At 38.2% G+C, this 26,661-nt stretch overlaps 2 protein-coding genes and 1 long non-coding RNA gene across 47 annotated transcripts; 2 read left to right on the top strand and 1 right to left on the bottom strand.

The window, feature by feature from the left end:
* The first annotated feature begins 3,945 nt into the window (after positions 1–3,945).
* Positions 3,946–11,634, top strand: LOC127975933 (uncharacterized). 43 transcript variants are annotated; one of them, XR_008157698.1, is made up of 8 exons: positions 5,315–6,155; positions 6,281–6,461; positions 6,583–7,843; positions 8,025–9,407; positions 9,755–9,876; positions 9,952–10,089; positions 10,173–10,271; positions 10,437–11,634. It is a non-coding gene; the product is annotated as an uncharacterized LOC127975933 (long non-coding RNA). The 43 variants fall into 43 exon arrangements; XR_008157682.1 differs by adding an exon at positions 9,529–9,558 and having other exon boundaries at positions 9,604–10,089; XR_008157675.1 differs by having other exon boundaries at positions 5,315–6,004; positions 6,035–6,065; positions 6,311–6,461; positions 8,025–10,089.
* A 320-nt stretch (positions 11,635–11,954) lies between these two features.
* On the top strand, positions 11,955–13,673 carry mrpl35 (mitochondrial ribosomal protein L35). 2 transcript variants are annotated; one of them, XM_052580625.1, is made up of 4 exons: positions 11,955–12,079; positions 12,437–12,584; positions 13,127–13,271; positions 13,420–13,673. In XM_052580625.1, the coding sequence occupies exons 1-4, from the start codon at positions 12,049–12,051 to the stop codon at positions 13,606–13,608; spliced, it is 513 nt and encodes a 170-aa protein (XP_052436585.1). In that variant the 5' UTR covers positions 11,955–12,048; the 3' UTR covers positions 13,609–13,673. The 2 variants fall into 2 exon arrangements, with proteins under 2 accessions (XP_052436585.1, XP_052436586.1); XM_052580626.1 differs by having other exon boundaries at positions 12,035–12,108.
* A 584-nt stretch (positions 13,674–14,257) lies between these two features.
* Positions 14,258–26,621, bottom strand: LOC127976292 (receptor expression-enhancing protein 1-like). 2 transcript variants are annotated; one of them, XM_052580622.1, is made up of 8 exons: positions 26,287–26,621; positions 23,199–23,271; positions 23,040–23,116; positions 22,787–22,907; positions 22,040–22,153; positions 20,392–20,563; positions 19,146–19,402; positions 14,258–16,377 (listed from the first exon to the last, which is right to left on the bottom strand). In XM_052580622.1, the coding sequence occupies exons 1-8, from the start codon at positions 26,316–26,318 to the stop codon at positions 16,300–16,302; spliced, it is 924 nt and encodes a 307-aa protein (XP_052436582.1). In that variant the 5' UTR covers positions 26,319–26,621; the 3' UTR covers positions 14,258–16,299. The 2 variants fall into 2 exon arrangements, with proteins under 2 accessions (XP_052436582.1, XP_052436583.1); XM_052580623.1 differs by lacking the exon at positions 26,287–26,621 and adding an exon at positions 24,308–24,437.
* Positions 26,622–26,661: the final 40 nt, after the last annotated feature.

Here is a 26,661-nt window from a genome sequence, read left to right as displayed (position 1 = left end):
GTCTGGTATCATTATTATTATTGAAACATGAGTAGGTCATGTCACTTTATGGACTTTAATTGGAAGTGGAGGAGTGGAGTGAAGTGGAATTGCTCTGTATTATGTGTAAATAATATAAAATATAATTATTTAGTGTGTGTGTGTGTGTGTTTTACATACCACTCATTAGCTGAACATCCTAAATCACTGTGCTTTTATAAAAGAAAACCTAGGCCTATTATAGCCCACCTTCAGTTCGTTGCAGCATCATTCAACATTACCAAATAAAACAAGCATCTCAAGATCACCTCAAGCTGAATTGAATATTGATAAAGCTTCAGGAGTCTGAATCAACTGAACCAATTACTTCACAAATTCATTCACTCTTTTTCAAAACAGAGTAGATGTAAACAGAGTTAAAGTGTGGGATCTGTAGCAGATTATGGATCAGTGGTTATAACAAATTATATAAAACAAAAGTTTTCTGAAAAAGTGTAGCCTTTTGAATGAAGTATACAAATAATTGACTGCTATTAAATATGAAGAGTCCTTCTGTTTATATTATATAGGTAGGCTAGAGCTCGTTTTGTGTCATCTCACCTAGGGTTTGGTAAATAGGTCAATAAAACAATTAGGATCTAGCTGTTAACTTAAAATTGAAACTAAATTATAAAAGCTAAGTCGTGATCAGTTACAACCCTTTTAGACCAGTTCGGTGTTTACAAACAGTGGCAGAAAGTGACGGTTTCCTATAAAAGTCATGGAATATAACGTTATATATATATATATATATATATATATAACTTTAACTAGGACATATACATTTGTATTTGCAAGAAAAAAAACATACATTTTATGTAAAATGTTAATAAGTAAGTTTAAAAATAATTTACACAATGCTGTCTTCAAAAATGACAGCATTGTGTAAAAAACGATTTGCATTCCGATTTTGACATTCAAAAGCACATCAGTATTTTTTTCCCGTTTCCGTCCACTTAATTGTTACCAGTGTTTTTCTGCCGCCATTATGCGTGCGGTAGCTGTAAGTGACGTAACCGTGACGTCTAAATTGGTTTACTGCTTGACTATATTTGGATATGACATGACATGGCATGGACCAATCATTTTATCACATTGTCCCCCCATTGGTCACGCCCACTTTAATTTAGTCGCTTTACACCTCTTATTAGTAGTACATTCGGGTTTCAGAGTCAGACTTCGGAAGGATCGGGAGGGCCTGTATGGATGGATTATTTTAATTGCCCCTAGGCCATATATTTGTTCGGAGGCATTTGAGTGCGGATTGTTTTGTAAACGTGGTACAGTTATTGGAGAGTTCACAAAGAAACATTGGTTGAAAGATGAAGCAGCCAACTGTATTGAATCTGACTGCAGCTGCATGCAAACGGTAAGTAAACTATTTCGTAATGCTTTGTCTGTAAATGACCTTTTTGTATGGACTGTTTTTTTAAACAATTATACATGTATACAACTGGTCTATAACAGAGCTCATATTTACAATTAAGTTGCTGATGATACTATCAGATGACGTCAGAAATTCATAATGTCCTTTAAAAACGGATAATTTCGGAAAGATGGTCAGAATGACGGTTTAAAATAATAATGAGGGCTTCATTTGTTAACATTAAAGTGAATCTCAAGAACTATGTAAGTTATTACAATAATCACAGTTTAAAAGATGCGATTCTCGTCAACCAATCAACATTGCGAGAGAGAGGTAGACAATTTGAATATTAAATAAGAAGCTTATGCATTCTAAATTGTCTGTATGACGTAACGTGTCGGGCACATTCACAGTAAGAACTGTAACAACGTTAATTTAATCAGTCCCTCCTGAAAAACGCGATTATGCGATCGCGTGATTTAATGCATAATCAGCCAAGGGCCGCATATTTATGCAGAGGTCTCATTTTTTTTAAATACGCCGCACTTTCGCCGCATAAAATCCCGATTTCAGGAAGCAAAATATGCGGAGGTCGCATGATTTCATAATCATAATAATTTTCGTTGCAAAAAAGTCACATTTATCTTAGCAGAAAGTTGAAAAATGTTGCGTTTACTTCACAGAAGTAAATCGCCATTATTTTCCAATGGGAACCTTATGAAGTGACGTAATTGCGCGACGTGAACATCATCTGTGAAGCCCTTGGTGAAACCAAGGGTGAAGGACGCAAATCATTCTCATCTGCCAACAAAAATAAGCGCAAAAGACCGCGCGAAGCAGTTACCCGGTGTGTTACATTACAGTGGGGGCAAATTATTTTGAGAGATGGATGAGGATGAGGATGGCGAATGATAGGCCAGTGTTAAAGGCTACGCAGATAGTTTTCATTTTCACAGTGGACTGTTGTAGTTTCATTCAGAAGTTGATGCACCTCTACAGTTGTAAGATTGTACTTTTTTGTTACAGAATAGTACCAAAACCTTACAGTTGTAAGTTTTAGTAGTATGTAAAATAATTTACGTTGCAATAAGAGATTGCACTTTGCAATTCCTGTAAAACAGCATTTGTATATTTGTGTGTATATTTTATTTGTATTCATTTTTACAAAAGTAGTTGAATATTCCTTTTGTTAAGCTAGAGAACTTGTTTGACTCAATGTTTTGTAAGTTTGAGCCATGTGTTAATTAAGGTCTGAAATAAAACAGAATGATTTAGTATGCTTGCTTATCATAGGAAGTCATAAGAAATGACTCTTTACAGTAAGGTAGTAGCCTAGGTGATAACAGGGTGTTGTGGGGGGGGGGGGGGTTCACCTTTTTTTTCTCTTTTTCATCAAACCGCAGTTTTTGCAAGTTCCCGCAATTTCATCGCATAAGATTGCAAAAATATCCCGCATATTCCATCGCATTTTTTAAGAAAACCTGCCGCATAATCAAGGATTTTTGCCCGCAAAAATCACAAAAAAAATCCGCGTTTTTCTGGAGGGACTGAACAGTTATGGATTTTTTATTACATAAAATAAAATAATTATATTAATAAATAACTAATAAAAGGGATTGTTTTCTCAAAAATTTAAGAAAGAAAAAAATTATTAAAAGTTTTTGTAATATCGATTTCAAGATTTTCGCATGTAATACAATAATGGCTTTAAATGATCTATTGTGGGTAATTATTAATTGTGTGATTAATATGTGATTAATTAGATTATTTAATTGACAAACTATGTAATTAATTAGATTAAAAAAGAAAATAATTGACAGCCCTAGTAAAAATAATTTGAACTCAATAGTCTTCAGTGACTTATTGATAAAAAGATGTATATTATACAGGACGTCCTATCAGAAGCCAGTGTCTGAGAGAATTGGTAGTTTTTGCATTACAGCTTCAATCATCACAGAGCTTGATGAAGCACCTCAGTGGGTGATGGATGGGCGTCTGTGTTCAGTTTCCCACGGGATCACTGTCTTGGATGGTGATGTTGAGTGGTGTCCCTCCACACCATATCTATGGGAAGGAACCAAGGTGTCCGGTGGGGTGATGCTCTCACTCGCCCTTGCTCAGCTGAGTCACTCTTACCATAGCGAATACCTGCTTTATATCTCTCACTGACAGTGAAGATCAATAGTGAATGCCTCGCTCGGTGGGTGACGGTTGGGGTCCAGTTCAGCTTCTCGTGGGAGACTAACACGTTTGGGAGGTGTTTTGCTAAACTTGGTGGAGCTAGAAGGAGGCCAACACCTCCTGTGCGGTGGTGCATGAGAAATAACAACAATAATAATTTATTTGCAAATAAGCTGTAATGCAGTGACTACCAATGGGAGAAAAGAAAGTGCTCGACCCCCTGATAGAGCTGGATATGGAAGAAGACAAATAATAAGAACCAATAAAGAATAAGAATAATAGTTAAATAAGAATAATTTTAAATTATTAATATTAATCTGTTCAAAATTTAGTGTTTATATATATATATATATATATATATATATATATATATGAGTGTGACAATTTAATGTCTCATATACTAAATGTTCACAAACAACAACAACCTCTTTTGCTAAAAGCATCACAACAAGAAGGTTTAGCTGAACCCAAAGTATATTTATTGACAGCTGGATCTATGCAGATATTGGAAATAGTACAATGGAAGGCACAATAAATAAATCGGGTACAAAAACACAACAGCAGGTGTGGGCAATGGTGGGATGAACAAGAAAGTAATTAAGCTGATAAACTGATGCAGGTAAACTCAATTGAGAGTGAAGTGTGTAAATAAACAGGCCAGCTAAGATGTGAGCACAGAGGAGATTGCTGGAGACTTGAGGTGAGTACAGGAGATTATTTGAGACTTAAACGTGAGTACAGGAGATCGCTGGCGACTTGAGGTGAGTACAGGAGATCGCTGGCGACTTGAGGTGAGTACAGGAGATCATTGGAGACTTGAGGTGAGTACAGGAGATCATTAGAGACTTGAGGTGAGTACAGGAGATCATTAGAGACTTGAGGTGAGTACAGAAGATCACTGGAGACTTGAGGTGAGTACAGGAGATCATTGGAGACTTGAGGTGAGTACAGGAGATCATTAGAGACTTGAGGTGAGTACAGAAGATCACTGGAGACTTGAGGTGAGTACAGGAGATCGCTGGCGACTTGAGGTGAGTACAGGAGATCGCTGGCGACTTGAGGTGAGTACAGGAGATCGCTGGCGACTTGAGGTGAGTACAGGAGATCACTGGAGACTTGAGGTGAGTACAGGAGATCATTAGAGACTTGAGGTGAGTACAGGAGATCGCTGGCGACTTGAGGTGAGTACAGGAGATCGCTGGAGACTTGAGGTGAGTACAGGAGATCATTAGAGACTTGAGGTGAGTACAGGAGATCATTAGAGACTTGAAGGTGAGTACAGAAGATCGCTGGCGACTTGAGGTGAGTACAGGAGATCACTGGAGACTTGAGGTGAGTACAGGAGATCATTAGAGACTTGAGGTGAGTACAGGAGATCGCTGGCGACTTGAGGTGAGTACAGGAGATCGCTGGAGACTTGAGGTGAGTACAGGAGATCATTAGAGACTTGAGGTGAGTACAGGAGATCATTAGAGACTTGAAGGTGAGTACAGAAGATCGCTGGCGATTTGAGGTGAGTACAGGAGATCATTAGAGACTTGAGGTGAGTACAGGAGATCGCTGGCGACTTGAGGTGAGTACAGGAGATCATTGGAGACTTGAGGTGAGTACAGGAGATCATTAGAGACTTGAGGTGAGTACAGGAGATCATTAGAGACTTGAAGGTGAGTACAGAAGATCGCTGGCGACTTGAGGTGAGTACAGGAGATCATTGGAGACTTGAGGTGAGTACAGAAGATCATTAGAGACTTGAAGGTGAGTACAGAAGATCGCTGGCGATTTGAGGTGAGTACAGGAGATCGAAGATTTTCGCATGTAACACAATAATGGCTTTAAAAGATCTATTGTGGGTACTTAAATGTGCAATTAATATTTGATTAATTAGATTGTTTAATTGCCAAACTATGTAATCAATTAGATTAAAGCCCTAGTAGAAATACTTTGAACTCAATAGTCTCCAGTGACTTATTAATAATAAGATGTATAATAATACAAGAGCAGGACGTCCTATCAGAAGCCAGTGTCTCAGAGAATTGGTAGTTTTTGCATTACAGCTTCAAACATCACAGAGCTTGATGAAGCACCTCAGTGGGTGATGGATGGGCGTCTGTGTTCAGTTTCCCACGGGATCACTGTCTTGGATGGTGATGTTGAGTGGTGTCCCTCCACACCATATCTATGGGAAGGAACCAAGGTGTCCGGTGGGGTGATGCTCTCACTCACCCTTGCTCAGCTGAGTCACTCTTACCATAGCGAATACCTGCTTTATATCTCTCACTGACAGTGAAGATCAATAGTGAATGCCTCGCTCGGTGGGTGACGGTTGGGGTCCAGTTCAGCTTCTCGTGGGAGACTAACACGTGTTTGGGTGGTGTTTTGCTAAACTTGGTAGAGCTAGAAGGAGGTTGTGAGCACAGAGGAGATTTCTGGCGACTTGAGGTGAGTACAGGAGATTGCTGGAGACTTGAGGTGAGTACAGGAGATTATTCGAGACTTAAAGGTGAGTACAGGAGATCGCTGGTGACCTGAGGTGAGTACAGGAGATCGCTGGTGACCTGAGGTGAGTACAGGAGATCGCTGGTGACTTGAGGTGAGTACAGGAGATCATTGGATTCGAGACTTGAGGTGAGTACAGGAGATCGTTGGCGACTTGAGGTGAGTACAGAAGATCGCTGGCAACTTGAGGTGAGCACAGGAGATCATTGGAGACTTGAGGTGAGTACAGGAGATCATTGGAGACTTGAGGTGAGTACAGGAGATTGCTGGAGACTTGAGGTGAGTACAGGAGATTATTCGAGACTTAAAGGTGAGTACAGGAGATCGCTGGTGACCTGAGGTGAGTACAGGAGATCGCTGGTGACCTGAGGTGAGTACAGGAGATCGCTGGTGACTTGAGGTGAGTACAGGAGATCATTGGAGACTTTTTGGTGAGTACAGGAGATCTTTGGCGACTTGAGGTGAGTACAGAAGATCGCTGGCAACTTGAGGTGAGCACAGGAGATCATTGGAGACTTGAGGTGAGTACAGGAGATTATTCGAGACTTAAAGGTGAGTACAGGAGATCGCTGGTGACCTGAGGTGAGTACAGGAGATCGCTGGTGACTTGAGGTGAGTACAGGAGATCATTGGAGACTTGAGGTGAGTACAGGAGATCGTTGGCGACTTGAGGTGAGTACAGAAGATCGCTGGCAACTTGAGGTGAGCACAGGAGATCATTGGAGACTTGAGGTGAGCACAGGAGATCATTGGAGACTTAAGGTGAGTACAGGAGATCATTGGAGACTTGAGGTGAATACAGGAGATCGAAGATTTTCACATGTAACACAATAATGGCTTTAAAAGATCTATTGTGGGTAACTAAATGTGCGATTAATATTTGATTAATTACATTGTTTAATTGCCAAACTATGTAATTAATTAGATTAAAAAAATAATAATTGACAGCCCTAGTAGAAATACTTTGAACTCAATAGTCTCCAGTGACTTATTAATAATAAGATGTATAATAATACAAAAGCAGGACTTCCTATCAGAAGCCAGTGTCTCAGAGAATTGGTAGTTTTTGCATTACAGCTTGATGAAGCACCTCAGTGGGTGATGGATGGGCGTCTGTGTTCAGTTTCCCACGGGATCACTGTCTTGGATGGTGATGTTGAGTGGTGTCCCTCCACACCATATCTATGGGAAGGAACCAAGGTGTCCGGTGGGGTGATGCTCTCACTCACCCTTACTCAGCTGAGTCACTCTTACCATAGCGAATACCTGCTTTATATCTCTCACTGACAGTGAAGATCAATAGTGAATGCCTCGCTCGGTGGGTGACGGTTGGGGTCCAGTTCAGCTTCTCGTGGGAGACTAACACGTGTTTGTGTTAGGAGGTGTTTTGCTAAATAATAAATAAATAAATCAGGTAAAAAAACACAACAGCAGGTGTGGGCAATGGTGGGATGAACAAGAAAGTAATTAAGCTGATAAACTGATGCAGGTAAACTCAATTGAGAGTGAAGTGTGCGAATAAACAGTCCAGCTCAGTTGTGAGCACAGAGGAGATTTCTGGCGACTTGAGGTGAGTACAGGAGATTGCTGGAGACTTGAGGTGAGTACAGGAGATTATTCGAGACTTAAAGGTGAGTACAGGAGATCGCTGGTGACCTGAGGTGAGTACAGGAGATCGCTGGTGACTTGAGGTGAGTACAGGAGATCATTGGAGACTTGAGGTGAGTACAGGAGATTGCTGGAGACTTGAGGTGAGTACAGGAGATTATTTGAGACTTAAAGGTGAGTACAGGAGATCGCTGGTGACTTGAGGTGAGTACAGGAGATTGCTGGAGACTTGAGGTGAGTACAGGGGATTATTCGAGACTTAAAGGTGAGTACAGGAGATCGCTGGTGACCTGAGGTGAGTACAGGAGATCGCTGGTGACCTGAGGTGAGTACAGGAGATCGCTGGTGACCTGAGGTGAGTACAGGAGATCGCTGGTGACCTGAGGTGAGTACAGGAGATCGCTGGTGACTTGAGGTGAGTACAGGAGATTGCTGGAGACTTGAGGTGAGTACAGGAGATTATTCGAGACTTAAAGGTGAGTACAGGAGATCGCTGGTGACCTGAGGTGAGTACAGGAGATCGCTGGTGACCTGAGGTGAGTACAGGAGATCGCTGGTGACTTGAGGTGAGTACAGGAGATCGTTGGCGACTTGAGGTAAGTACAGTTGAGGTGAGTACAGGAGATCATTGGAGACTTGAAGGTGAGTACAGGAGATCATTGGAGACTTGAAGGGGAGTACAGTTGAGGTGAGTACAGGAGATCATTGGAGACTTGAGCTGAGTACAGGAGATCATTGGAGACTTGAAGGTGAGTACAGGAGATCGAAGATTTTCGCATGTAACACAATAATGGCTGTAAAAGATCTATTGTGGGTAATTAAATGTGCGATTAATATGTGATTAATTTGATTATTTAATTGCCAAACTATGTAATCAATTAAATAAATAATAATTGACAGCCCTAGTAGAAATACTTTGAACTCAATAGTCTCCAGTGACTTATTAATAATAAGATGTATAAAAATACAAGAGCAGGATGTCCTATCAGAAGCCAGTGTCTGAGAGAATTGGTAGTTTTTGCATTACAGCTTCATCACAGAGCTTGATGAAGCACCTCAGTGGTTGATGGATGGGCGTCTGTGTTCAGTTTCCCACGGGATCACTGTCTTGGATGGTGATGTTGAGTGGTGTCCCTCCACACCATATCTATGGGAAGGAACCAAGGTGTCCGGTGGGGTGATGCTCTCACTCGCCCTTGCTCAGCTGAGTCACTCTTACCATAGCGAATACCTGCTTTATATCTCTCACTGACAGTGAAGATCAATAGTGAATGCCTCGCTCGGTGGGTGACGGTTGGGGTCCAGTTCAGCTTCTCGTGGGAGACTAACACGTGTTTGGGTGGTGTTTTGCTAAACTTGGTGGAGCTAGAAGGAGGCCAACACCTCCTGTGTGGTGGTGCATGAGAAATAACAACAACATCAATAATAATATATTTGCTGGAGACTTGAGGTGAGTACAGGAGATTGCTGGAGACTTGAGGTGAGTACAGGAGATTGCTGGAGACTTGAGGTGAGTACAGGAGATTGCTGGAGACTTGAGGTGAGTACAGGAGATTATTTGAGACTTAAAGGTGAGTACAGGAGTTCACTGGTGACTTGAGGTGAGTACAGGAGATCATTAGAGACTTGAAGGTGAGTACCGGAGATTGCTTGCGACTTAAGGTGAGTACAGGAGATTGTTGGAGACTTGAGGAGAGTACAAGAGATCGCTGGAGACTTGAAGGTGAGTACAGTTGAGGTGAGTAAAGGAGGTTGTTGGAGACTTGAGGTGAGAACAGGAGATTGCTGGAGATTTGAAGGTGAGTACAAGAGATCGCCTGAGAGTTGAGGTGAGTAAAGGAATTCGTTAGAGACTTGAGGTGAGTACAGGAGATTGCTGGAGACTTGAGGTGAGTACAGTTGAGGTGAGTAAAGGAGGTTGTTGGAGACTTGAGGTGAGAACAGGAGATTGCTGGAGATTTGAAGGTGAGTACAGGAGATCGCCAGAGGCTTGAGGTGAGTACAAGAGATCGCCTGAGAGTTGAGTTGAGTAAAGGAATTCGTTAGAGACTTGAGGTGAGTACAGGAGATTGCTGGAGACTTGAGGTGAGTACAGGAGATCGCTGGAGACTTGGGGTTGAGCACAGGAGATTTCTGGAGATTTGAAGGCGAGTACAGGAAATTGCTGGCGACTTTAGGTGAGTACAGGAGATCACCGGAGACTTGAGGTGATTACAGGAGATAGTTAGAGACTTGAGGTGAGTACAGTTGAGGTGAGTACAGGAGATAGCTGGAGACTTGAGGTGAATGGTAAATGGTAGTGTGTGTATATATAAGTACAGTAATTAATTTTGGAATGTCTTTGAAGGACATTGGTGAAGAGTTCTGGAGCGCAATCTCAGTGGGTTGAAGAGGACAAGGATCTCTTTGAGAAGGGACTGGTATGATTTCTGAACACAAAGGAAAAAGTGCTCTCTCCTTCATGAAGAGAATTAAACTGAATTTAGTTTTTTATGTTTTGTAGGCGCAGTTTGGCCGCAGGTGAAAAAAGATTGCCAAACTATTCGGCACTAGGACAGTTCTACAGGCAACGAGCTATGCTAGGGAGTGCTTAAAAAATAAGGTATTTCCCATTTCCACATTACTATATGAATATCCATATGCTTTTGGTTTGGATATGTGGTCCTTTAAAATAAATTAATATAATAAAATAAATATATAGAAATATAGAAATCCAAGGGGGTATTTTTTTAAGAAGTAATTGTAATTGTGAAGTCTGTATCTACAGTGACCCAGATTCAGTCCAGATGCTGGATCAGCACCTAGAGATGACTGCATGTCAGAGGAGACCATGTCAACTGGATGAGCCCCGAAAACAGATCTCTAGTAAAGACCTCATCATATATAGGACCATTGGCACAAAACCTCTGCAAAGACCACGATAAAAAACATGTTGGTTCGTCTGGCCAGAGGAGACCTGGCCCCCTGACTGAGTCTGGTTCCTCCCAAAGTGTTTTTTTCCATTTCTGTTGCCTTTGGCTTGCATAGTTGGGGTCACTGCTCGGACACTGTTTGAAGAGAACTGAACTGAGCTGGATGATGATGACATCACTGAGTCAACAATCTACTGACTTTTACTGAAATATTGACTGTTAACTTTTGACCCCTTTCTAGAGCTGTTTTACAGCATAACTGAATTTTGCTTGCATTATCGGCACACTGTTTTCCTGTTTAAAAAATGCTTTGACACAATCTGTATTGTATAAAGAACTTTATATATAAATAAGGTTGAGTTGAGTAGATTTGATGATTCTTCATAGAAATGTTTTTGTGCTGTCTGTTTTTAATAATTTTGTATTTTTGGGAATTTTATTAGTAGCCTTCAATTTTCATTTTTTTTAAGAAGTTTATAAAATAAGGTTACATCAAATCAGTCAAGTTAATTGTGATTTACACGTACAATACGTTTTTTCAAGGCATTGGGTTTCCTCAATTTAAGTATAATTTGACAGTAATCAAATTGACTTCAGTAGATTCACACTTTTAAGTAATCGCAATTTAATAAGTTTAAGTTCGATCAACTTAAAATAAAAAGTGACTTGTATGAGTTTCAGTAACTTATTTGTCAATGTAACTCAGAATTTTCAAGTTCATTTAACTGATTTCTTTAATTAAGACTACAGTATAAAGCACATTGTACATCCCTGTGTATCTTAATATTTAACACTACAGTTTACTTTCATGCACATTATTTTGTTTTCTATATTTAATTATACAATACACATCTTTTTTATATTTTATTCTTATATTTTTATTGTTAACTTTTCATAGCTTTATTTATGTATATTTTCATCTGTGTTGTATTCTTTAATAATTGCACTGTCCATGGAGCGGACCTGACTCATATTTCACTGCTGATTATATATGCTCTGTATATAATTGTGTCTGTGACGAATAAAAATTCTTGAATCTTGACGTTTATTTGACTTGGGTTACAACTATGGACTGTACAAAACAGGTTACACTATGCATTTCTGAAGAATCATGTGACACTGGAGTAATGATAAAAATATCAAATTTGACACCACAGGAATAAATTATATTTTGAAGTAGAATAAAATAGAAAACTAAACGATAAATGTTCTCAACAATGACATTATTATTTTGTTTTTACAAAGCCAGCATCCGTTTACACGATGTATTATTCTTCACGGTTTATCCAGAGCTAGTGTTTGGTGTAAGAAAAAGAGCAGACGATTTCAGTTATATCTTTCTTTTTATATTTGATTTCCGTAAATTAATTTAAGTTTTGATGATTTTTTCCACTCACGCGTATTCTCGCAGCGCGTTTTGTTTGTCCTAACCCGGCCACTGTAGTTGATGCGTCAGCGGCGTTTAAGATGGCGGCCACCTTGACGAGAGGTTTGCCCGGTATGAAATGTGCATATTTACGATCTATGGTTAGAATACGCAGCTACTTATGAATTCAAGATTATATAGACGCCTAGAATTTGGTCTGCGTTGGAATACGCAATCAAAGTTTCCTATGTCCGCTAAAGGACGTCTGTGTACTGGAAGCGATGCTCCTCGAGTAGATGCAGTAACTGACCTTTCAGTTCATCGATCTTATATTATTCTTCATCTCATACATGTGTCTTTATGTTGCATTGTTATTATATCATTGTGGTAAAATGTAAAAAATTAGACAACACAATATATCCACACTATACTGTGTTTTATCAATACGTGTTGTTTACATATAACGTTAGCTTCTCGTTTGTTGCTCAGGTTTGCTGAGAGCCCTGTCGGTTTCATGCAGACACAGTCTCTCTCCTGCGGTCAGACTCACCCAGACAGCTCGTTTCTCCGCTGTAGTGCAGAGACATGTGTCCAGACCCCTGGCTGACCCCCCACATCAGACCGGCCTGCTGAAAAGGTGAGACCTGCTCTAGACACATCCACCTGTTTCTCTCTCTCTCTCTGTCTGTGTACTACTCTGTCTGTCTGCAACAGTGGTGGACAAAATTATTAGAAGTACGCTAGTATTTTCAGCAGCTAAAAATGGTTGAGTCAGTCATCTTTAGCCGTAGTGTGTCAGTAGGAAATAATCATCTTAGATTTCCAAACATTATTTATGCCATGAATAGTAATAAGTGAGATTGTTGTCTGACAGCAGCAAGTGCTCCAAACAGAGATCTGATCTCTTCATCATCATCAGTCTGTGTGCAATAACATAAAGTAACAGAACAGAGACAGACTCGATCCAGAAGAACTGTGACAACGTCTCTGAGACGCTTCAAGAAACCCACCTCAGACTAGATTAGACCTGCTCTGACCTACATCAGCCCCTAGTATCAAAGCATATAGCTTATGTGTATCTGCTCTAAAAGTCCTGTCTGCTCTGCTGGCAAACACTGTATTGCATGTTATGACTGAAGATTGTTTTGTTTTCTAATGGTGATCTTTGCTGTTCTGCAGAGTAACGCCCCTCGTCCCTTCACTGAAGCTCCAGCCGGTCAGGAACTTAACATACTACAGTCTGAGGAAAGGCAAGAGGAAGTCTGTGAAGTCGGTTGTTCAGCGGTTTCTCAGGCTGCACTGTGGCCTGTGGGTGAGGAGAAAGGTAATCTCCTGCTTGCATGTTATTCAGAAATATCCTTCAGTTATTTGGCATCGTGTTCGAAATCCAGTCTGGTATTTAAATCCAGCCTACACACCTGAACTGAAACTTGGTCTACATGTGTTAAAGAAAACTGTTGTTGTTGTTTTAGGCAGGATATAAGAAAAAGTTGTGGAAGAAGTCAGCAGCCCGCAAGAAGCGCCTCAGAGAACATGTATTCTGTAATAAAACTCAAAGTAAATTGCTGGACAAAATGACAACATCCTATTGGAAAAGAAGAAACTGGTTCCTCAACGACCCGTTCCAGAAATACCATGATAGAGTGAATCTGAAAGTGTAAAACCCTCCTAACTTTAATCCGTTCATGAGACATAAAGTGTGTAATAAATTGACAATTTAAAAACATGTTGAGTGTTCATGTGTAAATCAAAGCACCCAAATCAATTCTTTCAGTTATCATTTCAAAGTCCACCCACTGTTGGAGACACCGTTTTGCATAAATATGGAAGGAACATTTCTGCATTTTAATGAAGTGGTTTGCAACTGTGGTGTTTAGATTGATATAAGAAATTAATTCAAATAGAATTATTGATGAAACACTGATTATATGAACATTCTTTTTTCTTTTGTGGTTCTGTTGTCTTTATGAGTCCAACTTTTAGCTAAAACAAATTTATTTTACAGCAAAATAAAAAATACATAATATAGATTACACAACTCATTGTTTTGTAGTTTGTAATTATTATTTGGACTAGATCATGGACGGAAATAAAGGTTCATGTTGTAATTTGGAGATTAAATAACTCACAAGACTTGTTTCACATTCACCTTTTAATTGCTGAATGCCAAAACACTGTTAAACAGCGATCATTTCACTCTTTAACATCAACTTCTGTCTTTGTCACTCAAGATTTATTCAGTAAAGGACTTTGAACAATGAGATACAGTATATTCTGGCCTGCCAGACAAGACAGCTGTGAAATATGGAATTTTTCTTTTTTTTATGGAGATATTGCAAGCCGTTATGTTTTTAGAGGATAGTGAAAAGACATTTTGACTCTTCTAATCTGAACAAACTGGCACACACAACTCAAAAACACATGACAGCTCAGTTTCAGAAGGATTTAACAGCTAGCCAGGACTTTTCTAGTCTTTAAAGGCGCAGCCTCTACTTAAGTCCCTGAATTTAAAAACACCCGATATGATTAAGCATGCATATGTATGTCTCACTTTCATATTCAAAAATGGACAATCCAGATGGTAGTCCACGAGATTCATAATTCACACCATTTTGTTGATATTAAAATGGGTTAAATTCATAAATAGCTGAATGACAGAACACCTAAATGCACAGCTAAACTGCTTTTCACATGGTATGAGATCTCAAAGCTTGTGCCTTTAATGACCTGAATATTAAAAGAAGCATCAGTCAGATGTTTTTATATGCTGTAGAAAGCCAAAGATGGTTCCATACCGAGAACTACGACGTCATACCAATTCACATAGAGATAATGCTGTGTTTTATCTCACTGTAAATACTGGAAACACAAAGCCAAACAGATTATCACTATTCCAATGACTTGTAGATAATATAAACACAAGTCTAAATGAAATTGTGCTAAAATGACGAAAACAGTTCCTGAGCCAGATATTTTTGTCAGTGAAGTTTGATGTAACCTTTCGAACAGCTACAAGATCTCAAACACATAAAATCTGTCATTTGACAAAGCGTGTTTATGAGATTAGGATTGTCATCATTTTCACAGTATAAAACACACTGTGAAAAGCTTTTTAAATGTAGGATGTTCTAAGATTCAGCTACAGTGTGTGTTTGGATAGTTACTGCAACACAGGAATGATACAACCGCAAACTTGAGTTTTACACTTGTTTCTCCTCGTATGACTACTATAGTTGTTTAACTGCTACGAAAGTAAAACGACTACACTGATTAAAAGACCCGCTTTGTGTTGTACCAAATTACAACTAATGAGTGCTCATCTCTCATAAGGTACTTTAATACTGAACACGTTCAGAAAGTGGAGGCCAAAAATGTGAGACACATTCAGACTGTCAATGTGAATACATGCAACATCAAGCAACTGAAGACGTTTAAGAAGCCAGCTAGAAAATACCAGAAAATAGTCTTGTTGATCAATCAGTGCAGAGTTTTGAAATGATACAAATACTTTACATGCCTAATAATTCATCAAGTAAAGTAAGAATGTCCATAAGCAAATATCTAGGAAAGTTTCTAGTGCATTTTTAACACGATGGATATTGATGAACGTTATATATATTTGAAGTTACAGCACAATATTTTAAGTTTATAGCTGAACTATTGAACGTTTCAAAGAAGTGTAAAATCCATTGCACTTTGTCCATCTATTTTAAATCACGTCAGGTATTGTGGGTAATACCTTTCATTAAAAACTCCCTCTGTACAGATGATCCTTTGCATTTGTTGATACATAAATGATGAAATAAATGCAGTCAAACACACCTACCACATTAGTGCAGTACTTTTTTACTAAGAACTACTGTTCTAAGAAAGGCTGATTCGGAAACACCTTGCTACTCAGTAGTAGTTAAGGGTGCTTTGGGTGACCCAAAATTAGTGTAGTCCCCCTAAAAATAAAGTATGCTCATAGACAGTAAGTATTATGTGCAATGATTATGGTTGAGTGACCAGAGGGACATGCATGTGTTTGTTTCTCCCAAAATCATACAAAGAAATCAAACAGTTTACACTCAAACATGACACAAATATATACAAAACAAGTTTAATAACCCCAAAAGAATCTCAGAGCAGCAGTAAGCACATGAACGTGTTACCTAAATGAATTCCCGCCCCTTTGAGTGTCAAAGATCAGAAGCGAAAGGTTGCGCATCGCTTTGGTTACCTCATTACAGAGCAAGGCTGCTTTTGAATATTTCAACATTTTAGCTGCACTCTCTCTCTCTGCCTTCTCTTGTTGCGTCTCCTTGTGTTGCAGGTAAGACAGCTAAAGTGCTCTCGGAGCATATGCACAGTCACATGGCTTCAGTGTCCGAAGAGAGGGCGGTCTTTGATCTGGATCTGGTGACGGGTCTTAGGATTCTAGGAGGAGGCTGAGAGAGAAAGAAGATGCATGTGAGAACAAATATAAATGAATGAGTCAATCAGTGAACCAGGAGGTCAAGTCAGAGAGCGATGCACCCTTCATGTTTACTGTTCACAAATAAACATGATCACATGATCAGGTCAATGTGAGCAAGGACATGTGTATTTCTGTGATGTGTCAGTCTAAGGAAAGACTAACATGATTTTTGAGAATACATGACTTAACATGCTCGGTGTACAAAGCCCAGCTTTTAGTCTGTTAGGTTGGTTGTGTGTGAGGTATGCTCAAGGGTTAATTAAACTGGTCTATTAGCTTTGGTTCATGTGAGAATAAAATTATGTACACACAAAACAAAGCAAAAAAGAAAAACACATCAATACAAAGTTAAACATCTGTGGAAGCCTATTTCTCGCATATTATCTACATAACACACAAGCGATGCGGCGAAATCAAAGTAAACCCATTATAATCAATGACAGTCTCCACATTGGATGCGACACAGAGAGTAAATTAATGCCCTGTTTTATTTCTGACGTACTCCACACACCCGAGCTACTAAAGCCGACAGGACAAAATGCATTTGGGAATTTTGCTTTGACGTGTTTAGTGTAGACAGCCTCAAACTGTTTTGATGCAACAACAGTCCAGGCCAGTGTAGACATGGTATCTATCTAAGTAAAACGAGTTATGTAATTGAGAAGTTTATTTATAGATTATTAAAATCTAAATAAAGTGATTGTGATATATACAGCCAAAATTGACTGATTATGAAATTAAGAACTGCGAGACAAAAGTTGCAATTACAAGAAATAAGATCAAAATTGTGGGATATGGGCACAATTACAAAAATGTAAAGTTGAAATTACAAGAAAGATGTTGTAGTTATATAAAAAAGTCGCAATTACAAGAAATAAGATCAAAATTGTGGGTTACAGTCACAATTACAAGAATTAAAGTTGACATTACAAGAAAGATGAAATTATATAACAAATGTCACAAGTACAAGAAATAAAGTAGAAATTGTAGGATGTAATCAAAATTACAAGAATTAAAGTTGAAATGTCCAAGAAAGATTGTGAAACAAATTCACAGTTGTGAGATATAAAACTGCAATTACAAAATATATTCACAATTACAAGTACTTACAGAATATAGTCATTGTAAGAAATTATATGAAAAACGTTTGTGAAAGCATTGTGAAAAATAAACACTATAATGAGACATAAAATCACAAATACAAGTAGTCGTCTAAATTTACAGATATAAAATCACAATTACAAGAAAGAAAGTTAGAACTGTGTATCCTGTAAGAGTTCCTACACACACAAGAGAAGTATTTTTTTATCGTAGTGAGTATTTTTAGATGCTACTCTTGTCCTTCCACACATCTGTAAAAGGCAGCAGCATGATCTTAACTACAGGAATGTTGAAATGAATTAAAGTGTGACATTATGGCATTCTTGCAGTCATTGTTACAGGACATTCACTCTTAAGAGTCACAACAGTGCTGAGCTGTCTCCATTTATAGACAATTACAGTGAAGTGATGAACATCATGACCTTGAGAGATGCCTGTGTAGCTCTCCCAACATTCTGCAAGTCAACAAATCTTAATCTTAGGTGCACTGAGTTTTTGTTTTGTTCAGGACATGGTTCACATCAGACAAATCTTGTAAACAGCAAACTCAGTTCTTTACAGGGCAGGGCTACTCTGACAAACATTAACAAATGAAATCCATTCCCATTTAATTCCTGGTCAGCTGACAGCTTCTGGAGAAGTCACAGAACCACCACCACAACAAAATATGGTCCACTGCAAGGGGGTGGTCAAGTCAAGTCGCTATTTCTACAGCACTTTATACAACAATGTTTGTGACATTTATAGAGATAATGAATTTAATCCTGATTTAATCTTGCCTCTCTCTGTTTATAAGGCATAATCATATGCATTATGAAGAATACTGTATATTAATTTTTCCTGAAACAAGTTTTTCTTTAAAATCAATAAATCTTCCACCCAGTGGTTTATTTAAACCTCCCAACCTGGCAACCATATGCACATGCACTAGATAGTCTGCTAAAATTATAGTATAATACAGTCTGTTTTCTTTAACACAGTTTGTTGTGACTAAATCTGCAAGTTGAGATTCTCTTGATTTGTACTTGTGTGAAAGTGCAATAATTTAAAAAGTTTTAAACAGTAAGATCTTATAAAAAATTTAAGGTTTATATATCAAACATTACTCTCTTAAACACTCTTAAAAACCAAAAGGGTTTTTTCACAGTGATGCTGTAACATTTCAGTTCCTCTCAGTGAATGTATTTTATTTTATTCTTAGAGTGATATTTTAGTAATCCAAATAACCTTTTCCACTATAAAGAACCTTTTATCAGCAGTATAAGAGACAATAACAAAAGGTTATTCAATAGCAAAAATCTGTCAGCTAAGTAGCTAGCATTTTCAAACCTGACCTTTTGAGAGAATAAGACTTATATTTATCTTATAAACACATACACTGTGTAACAATGTCTCTCATCCATCAAAGAGTCTTGAATCATCTTTCGCTGCCATTTTAGACAGCCACGTCTCTCCTATGACTCACCGTAACCGAATCCTAGTCGTGACCCGAGGTGAGAGTGTCTGTCTCACTCAGCTGACTTTTACTGGTAAACAGCAGCACTGGTTAGTTGTTTAAGCGTGTTAGTCACAACAAGCTAACAGTTAGCTCACCGCAGCCAGGCAAGTCAACAGCGAACCATCAGAAAACAGGGGTACCTCAGGGGCACGCCTCTTAAATCTGAATTGGACTGAAGCAGATGAGGCAAAGTCCTCCTTCTCCTCAGGCTCTTCTGAGGCTACGGTTTGGGATGTGGGTTTATCCTGGAAGGCCTCAGGAGTCGTGGGCTCAGGCTGGGGCAGAGTGGGCTGGGATGGGGCCGGGGTAGGTGTGGGTGTCAGCGGACCAGGAGGCTCAATGGGGGCATATTGCTCCAAGTTCAACATCTCATATTCGGTCATGTCAAAATCATGCCCTGTTCCGTTACAACAGCACATCAAAACAAATTGTGACTCCAACTGCACTTAGACTCTCTACTCTGAATATATTTTAATGATGAGCCAAGTGTTTTTATGTGTTATCCATTACAGGCTAGACGTCATTATGGAAGACTCCAAAATCATGTAAAGCTGAACGACAGTAAATGTTTAGTTTTTGACATTGTGTGAAGGACGATGCTGCTAAAAATGATTGGTGCAGGGGAAACAATGAGAATCTGATACACTTTTTCATTCCTAAAGTGTGTTTTCACATGTGTAACTGGAATAGCAAAGGCCGGTTCAGACAAACACACACATAGACACAGAATAAAAACAGGTTTAACATCTATGATGGTGCAATTTGCCCTGATTTACCATATATGTAAATGTGTGCAGACGTAAATGAGATTTGCAAGCTAGAGTGGGTGTGACAATTTCATTCTGTTCCTTAAACCACTGCATGGCTACAGAGCGCTTGGAATGTTACAGACACACTACTTTTTGGATCTTTTTCTACAACATTTTGAAGCATTTTTGAGCAACCAGTTGTCATGCACTTGAATTGTATGGAAAGGAGCAGCAGGAACATTCTGCCAAAACATTTTTGTGTGTGTGCTCCACGGAAGAAAGAAACTCATATAGGTTTAAAACAACATTAATTGTCTTTTTTCGGGTGAACTATATGTTAAGCGAAATACACGAAATACACAAAATACACAATTCTCTATGATCCTTTCATTGAATAACAGTAATACGCAATATGTAAAGACTAGAGAATAATAAACTATTTCTTAATCAAAGATTTACCCGGGAAATTGGCAGGGCTGCAACACTCAAGTTAAGAATTAATTACATGTAAAGGATGATTGAGAGAAGCCGCTAAACCAAACAGGATTAGCAGAAATCTGATAGTAGCTGATGGTAGGATCTTCTTCTAAGGGTTTGGAGAAATCCAGCACTGATCATTCGGCTTGGCTTTGCTTACCCTTGCTGTAACCCGTCTCTGATTTGCTGCGCATCATGGTGCGTGTTCTGTGCTGCGCGGCTGCAGATTGAGTAGTTACAGAACTTGTATTCTTTGCCTGGCCCTCTGCCTGGAAAGATGACAGGTCCTGCATGCTGAAGCTACGGAGACGCTCGGAGAGGACACCTTGGCCCTGGATCAAGAACATGGAGAGTCAGCTGGAACTCCTTCAGATGGTCTAAATACTGTCATGCTGTGTTTTAGGCTATCATCAACAATCTGTTTTGTTTATAAAAAAATTGCCGGAAGATGTGGAAGCATGTTTTGTTTATGCCATTTGCTTAAATTATAATAAGGCATAAATATAGTATATATTCACTTCAAAAGAAACAAATATTATCTAAAACAAACTAACAAACATTCAATATGGGATATGTAAACTACACCCAAAAGTCATATTTCAAACTGATACCTTTAAGCAATAAATCCCATGTTCCCCAGATTTTGGTAATAAATTCTGGCAATTTTTGTAACAGACTCTGATAATCTTGGTAACAGACTCTCATAATCTTGGTAACAGACTCTGGTAATCTTGGTAACAGATTCTGGTAATTTTTGTAACAGATTCTGGTCATTTTGGTAACAGATTTTATTTATTTTGTTAACAGATTCTGGTAATATTGGTAACATATTTAGGTAACTTTGGTAAAAGATTCTGATAATCTTGGTAGCAGATTTAGTTAATTTTCATAAAAGATTTAGTTAATTTTGGTAAGAGATTCTGGTCATTTTGGTAACAGATTCTGATAATCTTGGTAGCAGATTTAGGTAATTTTGGTAAAAGATTTAGTTAATTTTGGTAAGAGATTCTGGTAATTTTGGTAACACATTTAGGTTATTTTGGAAACAGATTTAAGGTAATTTTGGTAACAGATTCTGGAAATCTTGGTAACAGATTCTGGTCATGTTGGTAACAGATTCTGGTAATCTTGGTAGCAGATTTAGGTAATTTTGGTAAAAGATTTAGTTAATTTTGGTAAGAGATTCTGGTAATTTTGGTAACACATTTTGGTTATTTTGGTAACAGATTCTGGTCATTTTGGTAACAGATTCTGATAATCTTGGTAGCAGATTTAGGTTATTTTGGAAACAGATTTAGGTAATTTTGGTAACAGATTCTGGAAATCTTGGTAACAGATTCTGGTCATGTTGGTAACAGATTCTGGTAATCTTGGTAGCAGATTTAGGTAATTTTGGTAAAAGATTTAGTTAATTTTGGTAAGAGATTCTGGTAATTTTGGTAACACATTTTGGTTATTTTGGTAACAGATTCTGGTCATTTTGGTAACAGATTCTGGTAATTTTGATAATAGATTCTGGTCATTTTGGTAACAGATTCTGGCAATCTTGGTAACAGATTCTGGTCAATTTGGTAACAGATTCTGATAATCTTGGTAGCAGATTTAGGTAATTTTGGTAAAAGATTTAGTTAATTTTGGTAAGAGATTCTGGTAATTTTGGTAACACATTTTGGTAATTTTGGTAATAGATTCTGGTAATTTTGCTATCAGATTTTGGTAATTTTGGTAACAGATTTTGGTAACAGAGTGACAGCCTTTGTACCATTTACGTGGAAAGTGCCATTTCTTCTAACAGTATTAATTACTACCTTAGTGGCAGCCATTACTGCAGCTGTTGCCGCCACATTCAGACCTTTCCTTCCAAAATGCATCAGGGTGTCGTAGCTTTTATCTTTTGCTTGGCAGAGGTATTCATCGATGTCCTAAGAAAGAGTCATAAAGAACATTTCACAGCAGCTGTATGAAGAATTTTACAGTTTCAACCTGTTGTACACTTTCAGATCAGCGTCATTTTTTTAAAAACCTTTTTATTAATCATTGCTCTTAAGTTGGTTTTGATTGCTTCCATTGTCCTCATTTGTAAGTGGCTTCAGATAAAAGCGTCTGATAAATGACTTAATGTAAATGTTATGAGTTTTCTTTTTCACTGTTATCAGTGTTTTGTGTTTGTCATATCCATTTGCCCTTAGAGTGTACTCCTGACGAATTTCCTGCCCTAAGAATAAAAAGCAGAGGAAAGACTGTGGAAAATAACAGTACCATTTCCTTAACACCGCTCATCCTCGGTCAACCAGGAAAATCAACTCAAACAGGTTACAGGAAAAGGAGTCAAAAGTTCTTCCTCCTCAACTCCAACTATTCAGTTTCTTAGCATTATAAAAGACTGGTAAACTGAGAAATATTCACAGCTGTTAAGAATGATATTTTACATTTCAAATATTAGAATATGTGCTTTGCATTAGTGAAAGCTCTCTTTTAATATTTATTCAGCCTAGACTGGATAAAAATAAATAGATCCTCACATCAAAAGGAAAAAATCACATCAAATACCCTACCTTCTCCTTGGAGGATAGTGTAGGGTGGACAAATTTTCTATATAGCACACTGGATCCCTTTGTGTATGGGGAAAGTAACCACACCACAAAGGCGATTTTGAGTTCATAGTAGAATGGGAGCCTTCAAGAACAATAAAAGACAATCATACACTCATATGTCATGCTGGTTACAGCCCACATGCATCAGCAGAATAAAAATATGAGTAATTCCTGACAAAAGGATATGATGAAAGCAATGGCACATTGTACTCACCAGCACAAAAATATATCCGTAATCACTTCAACTGTAGTAAAAAGTGCAAATATTATCCAGTACATCATCCATTTCACCTGTTTGAAACAGAATCAGTAGGCAAATGAACAATAAGATTAATGAGCTCAACTGATGGAAATATATCAGAGCTGTACTTACATATTCTCTCACATCTTTTGATTTAACAGCTTTATAAGAGGAGTATGCCGGGTAAAGGGTACCAAATATGAGCCTGTAAGAAATGCAACAATCATACTTAAGATAAACAAACAGAAACAATTGAAATAGGTCAAGTGTATTTTTTTTTTTCAGTTTTATATGTTGTATTTAAAATATATAATTTTATTTCATTAATTATTAATTAATTTCTGTTGGCCACATAACAGTATGTTGCCTATTTGTTTTTAAATTAATTATTACATTTCACAGTTATTTAATAATAAATAGAATAGACAACAAAGTAGAATTGCTTATAAAGTCGTTTTGTCAAATTTTATTTATTGATTACTTAATATTTTATTGTCATTTGAAATATCAAATGTATTTTGTTAAGATTAGTGTAAATAAACAGCAAGTTCCTTCTGTGACAATTTACCCCAAATAGCGTATACCCCATATGCCCGGCTATATAATTAATTTCATTTCATTTTCGCCATTTAACTGATTAGATTTTTTTCCTGGCCAATATCATGGGTTACAGACTTTCAGTAATACACTTAATTAAAAAAATAATAATTATACAAAAAATACAGAAAATGCTTTTTGTCACCCCATCTGTGCATACACAAATCTCTTCAGAAAACAATTAAGGTTAGGGTTTGTTTGTCACAGAAATTACAGACAGATTATACATTATTTCAGTATTACAATATGGCATAACAATGTCCACTAATAATTCCCATCGAGGCCCTCCACTTCCCTGAAAGGAAACCGCTCCACTCCCTTTCCATTATTGAAATTTGAGATAAGGGTCCTTTAGTAGGCCTGGAGTCTGATTTAATCAGCCCAGAATATCATTTTTCTCACTTCTTGCCTGTTGTAACGCCAGTGTCGCACGTAAACAGGCGACATATCTGCACGACCCCGTTTATGCTCCAGGTTTACATTCTGCATACTTGATAAAAATAGACCTGACAAGTGAAAGCTGGTCAAGGGCGCAAAGAAAACATCAGAAGCAAATGGGACGGAACGAATATACCGTTAGCACGGCTCTACGGGTTAAATGGGTGATTGGAAAGTGCTGGATAACCAAAAGAAGTGCCCTGCACCTGTGTTAAGGCATTTCAGTTCAAGTGTCCCCTCTTTCTTCTTCCAGCCCAGCAACAGCTCCCTCCGACCCGATCAAATGACCGACCCACAAACCCAATCCAGAGCCACCACAGCACAAAACAAAACATTTCCTACTAAACAGAGCCCACTGCACACTAGGGATGGGCATTCGATTAAATTTTCTTAGTCGATCGTCGGGAGAATTAACGATCGACTATCGATTAATCATTAATTTTTTTATAATATAATTAATTATTTAATTTTTATAATTAAAAAATGCAATGAATACAAAAATACAACGTGTTTTTCCTCGGTGAGACCTTTATTACAAGATCAACTTGTGGCAGACAGTTAAACTACGTTCAGGCAAACCGAACATATATGCGCGTGCAGTGCTCTAAAGCAGAGGAACCTGCAGCTGCTAGCAGGCGTTCTTAAACAGAGACCTCATTTGTTCCAAAACAATAATAATGATAAAAGAATCATGTTAAACAATAACATAAAAAAAAAACATTATAATACTTAGATCTGACAGATTTTGTTTAACTCAAAACCATCCAAGCCAGAAGAAAATGCCAGATATTAGCCTTCCTAACAATTACGCTAACGTAACAAATTATGCTACTTAAAGCCTCATGAAAAATAACTAACTTTAGTAACTAGCATACAACGTCTGCACGAGTCTACGGATTTTTGTTGAGAAATACCGTATAAGCATGTTGATATGATCTGGTGTCAGACGCGACCGCAACCATGGTGACCGTCAGTCCAGCCGCCGAAAACACCCACTCTGAGGGAACTGACGTTGCCGGGATGCACAGGTACATCATTTGAGTCGTGGCCGAGTTGTACTTAAACACCCCATCGCAATGTTTGCAGTTAACTAGTTCGCTTTTAAAATCAAAATGGTCCCACGCCACACTTAGCCGTGACATCTTCATGATTACTCTTTGAAATCAAAACGGAAGATCACAGATAACCGAGTAGGGTGTCAAATATTGCACCCTGGTGGTAAAATATTTAATTGCTGCCACACAGTGAAATTCATGTAATTGCTTCAAGACTCGCACTACGCAACGCAACCTGCATTAGATAAAAAAAAAATGCTTTAGATTAATCGATAACAAATTAACATGATCGAGGAAAATCTTAACGATCAATTATCGATCGTCGATTAATCATGCCCATCCCTACTGCACACTATCTAGGGCACGCCAAGAAAAAACACCGGTTTGTTGTGTATTTTTAGACTCTTCACACAGCTGGTTTACAGCACAAGTGTTGGCAAATGTGCAATGTCATCGGATATTGTGATCAAAAAAAGAATTGAACGGCTATTTAGAGATTTTGCACGCACAGCAAAGAGGACTGACAGAAGCCATAACAAAATTAAAATACATTTAGGCTACATCAAAAAGCGCTTGTCAATTAAATAAAATTGCGACTATGAAAAATAAACCTAATACTGGAAAACTCATTGGAGACCATCAGATCCTCTTTGTTTTTAAGACACATCAAAGACCTGCTCTACTGTATGTACGACTCCGAACAATGACTCCATATTAACACCCTACATTGTGCATTTCCATTATATTCAGAATTCTGCAAATAAAAGTGTTACATAAAATGAAATGCTTCAAAAGCTAAGCCATCTCCTGCATAATTGACCGTGCCACTTGGTGTCAGATTCTTATTTTGGAGATCCATCAATATCCATTAGCGCGCAAGGCTAAAGTAACCTAAGGTAACCTTTGTAATAGCCATTCAACATGTAACCATAATAATCAAAACACTAACCAGGACAATTCAGACCTGATATATAAACATATGTGATTTCATTCTGACTAGAATTAAGAGGTGCCCTAGAAACCCTTGAGGTTTTGCATTAAACAAGCGGGAAAATAACATATAAACATTACACACTGAATTTTCATGCAACCCTATGAAAATGCTTTAAAAGAACAGAATAAAGACTTACACCACAAGCCTAGAAATGATCCAGGAGACCATTGCGCTGCTGAGAGCGTGTTGTCGACAGGGAGGAGTTTCCTCGAGACTGACGGACGCGTCGGCGCATGCGCTCTGCTCGCAACATGTGGGTTATAGATGACGGACAAAAATAATAAACACAACGGACAAAAATAACACACGACCCACAAGTTACTGGAATGGTTTAGTAACCAAGTGAGCTGCCTAACCAGACAGTATTTGCATGTGCCTCAAACGCGGTTAACGTAGACCGATAATGTCACATGACGCTTAAAAATGCTGCCTGGGAAGGAAGCTCGTGAGGTCTGAGTAACAAAACTGTACCTGTACAAAACTGTTAATAATCTACTGACAACAAGCTGGA

The sequence above is a fragment of the Carassius gibelio genome, chromosome B17, assembly GCF_023724105.1.
Source record: "Carassius gibelio isolate Cgi1373 ecotype wild population from Czech Republic chromosome B17, carGib1.2-hapl.c, whole genome shotgun sequence".
Lineage (NCBI taxonomy): Eukaryota > Metazoa > Chordata > Actinopteri > Cypriniformes > Cyprinidae > Carassius > Carassius gibelio.
This window is presented reverse-complemented; position numbering and strand designations above follow the sequence as displayed.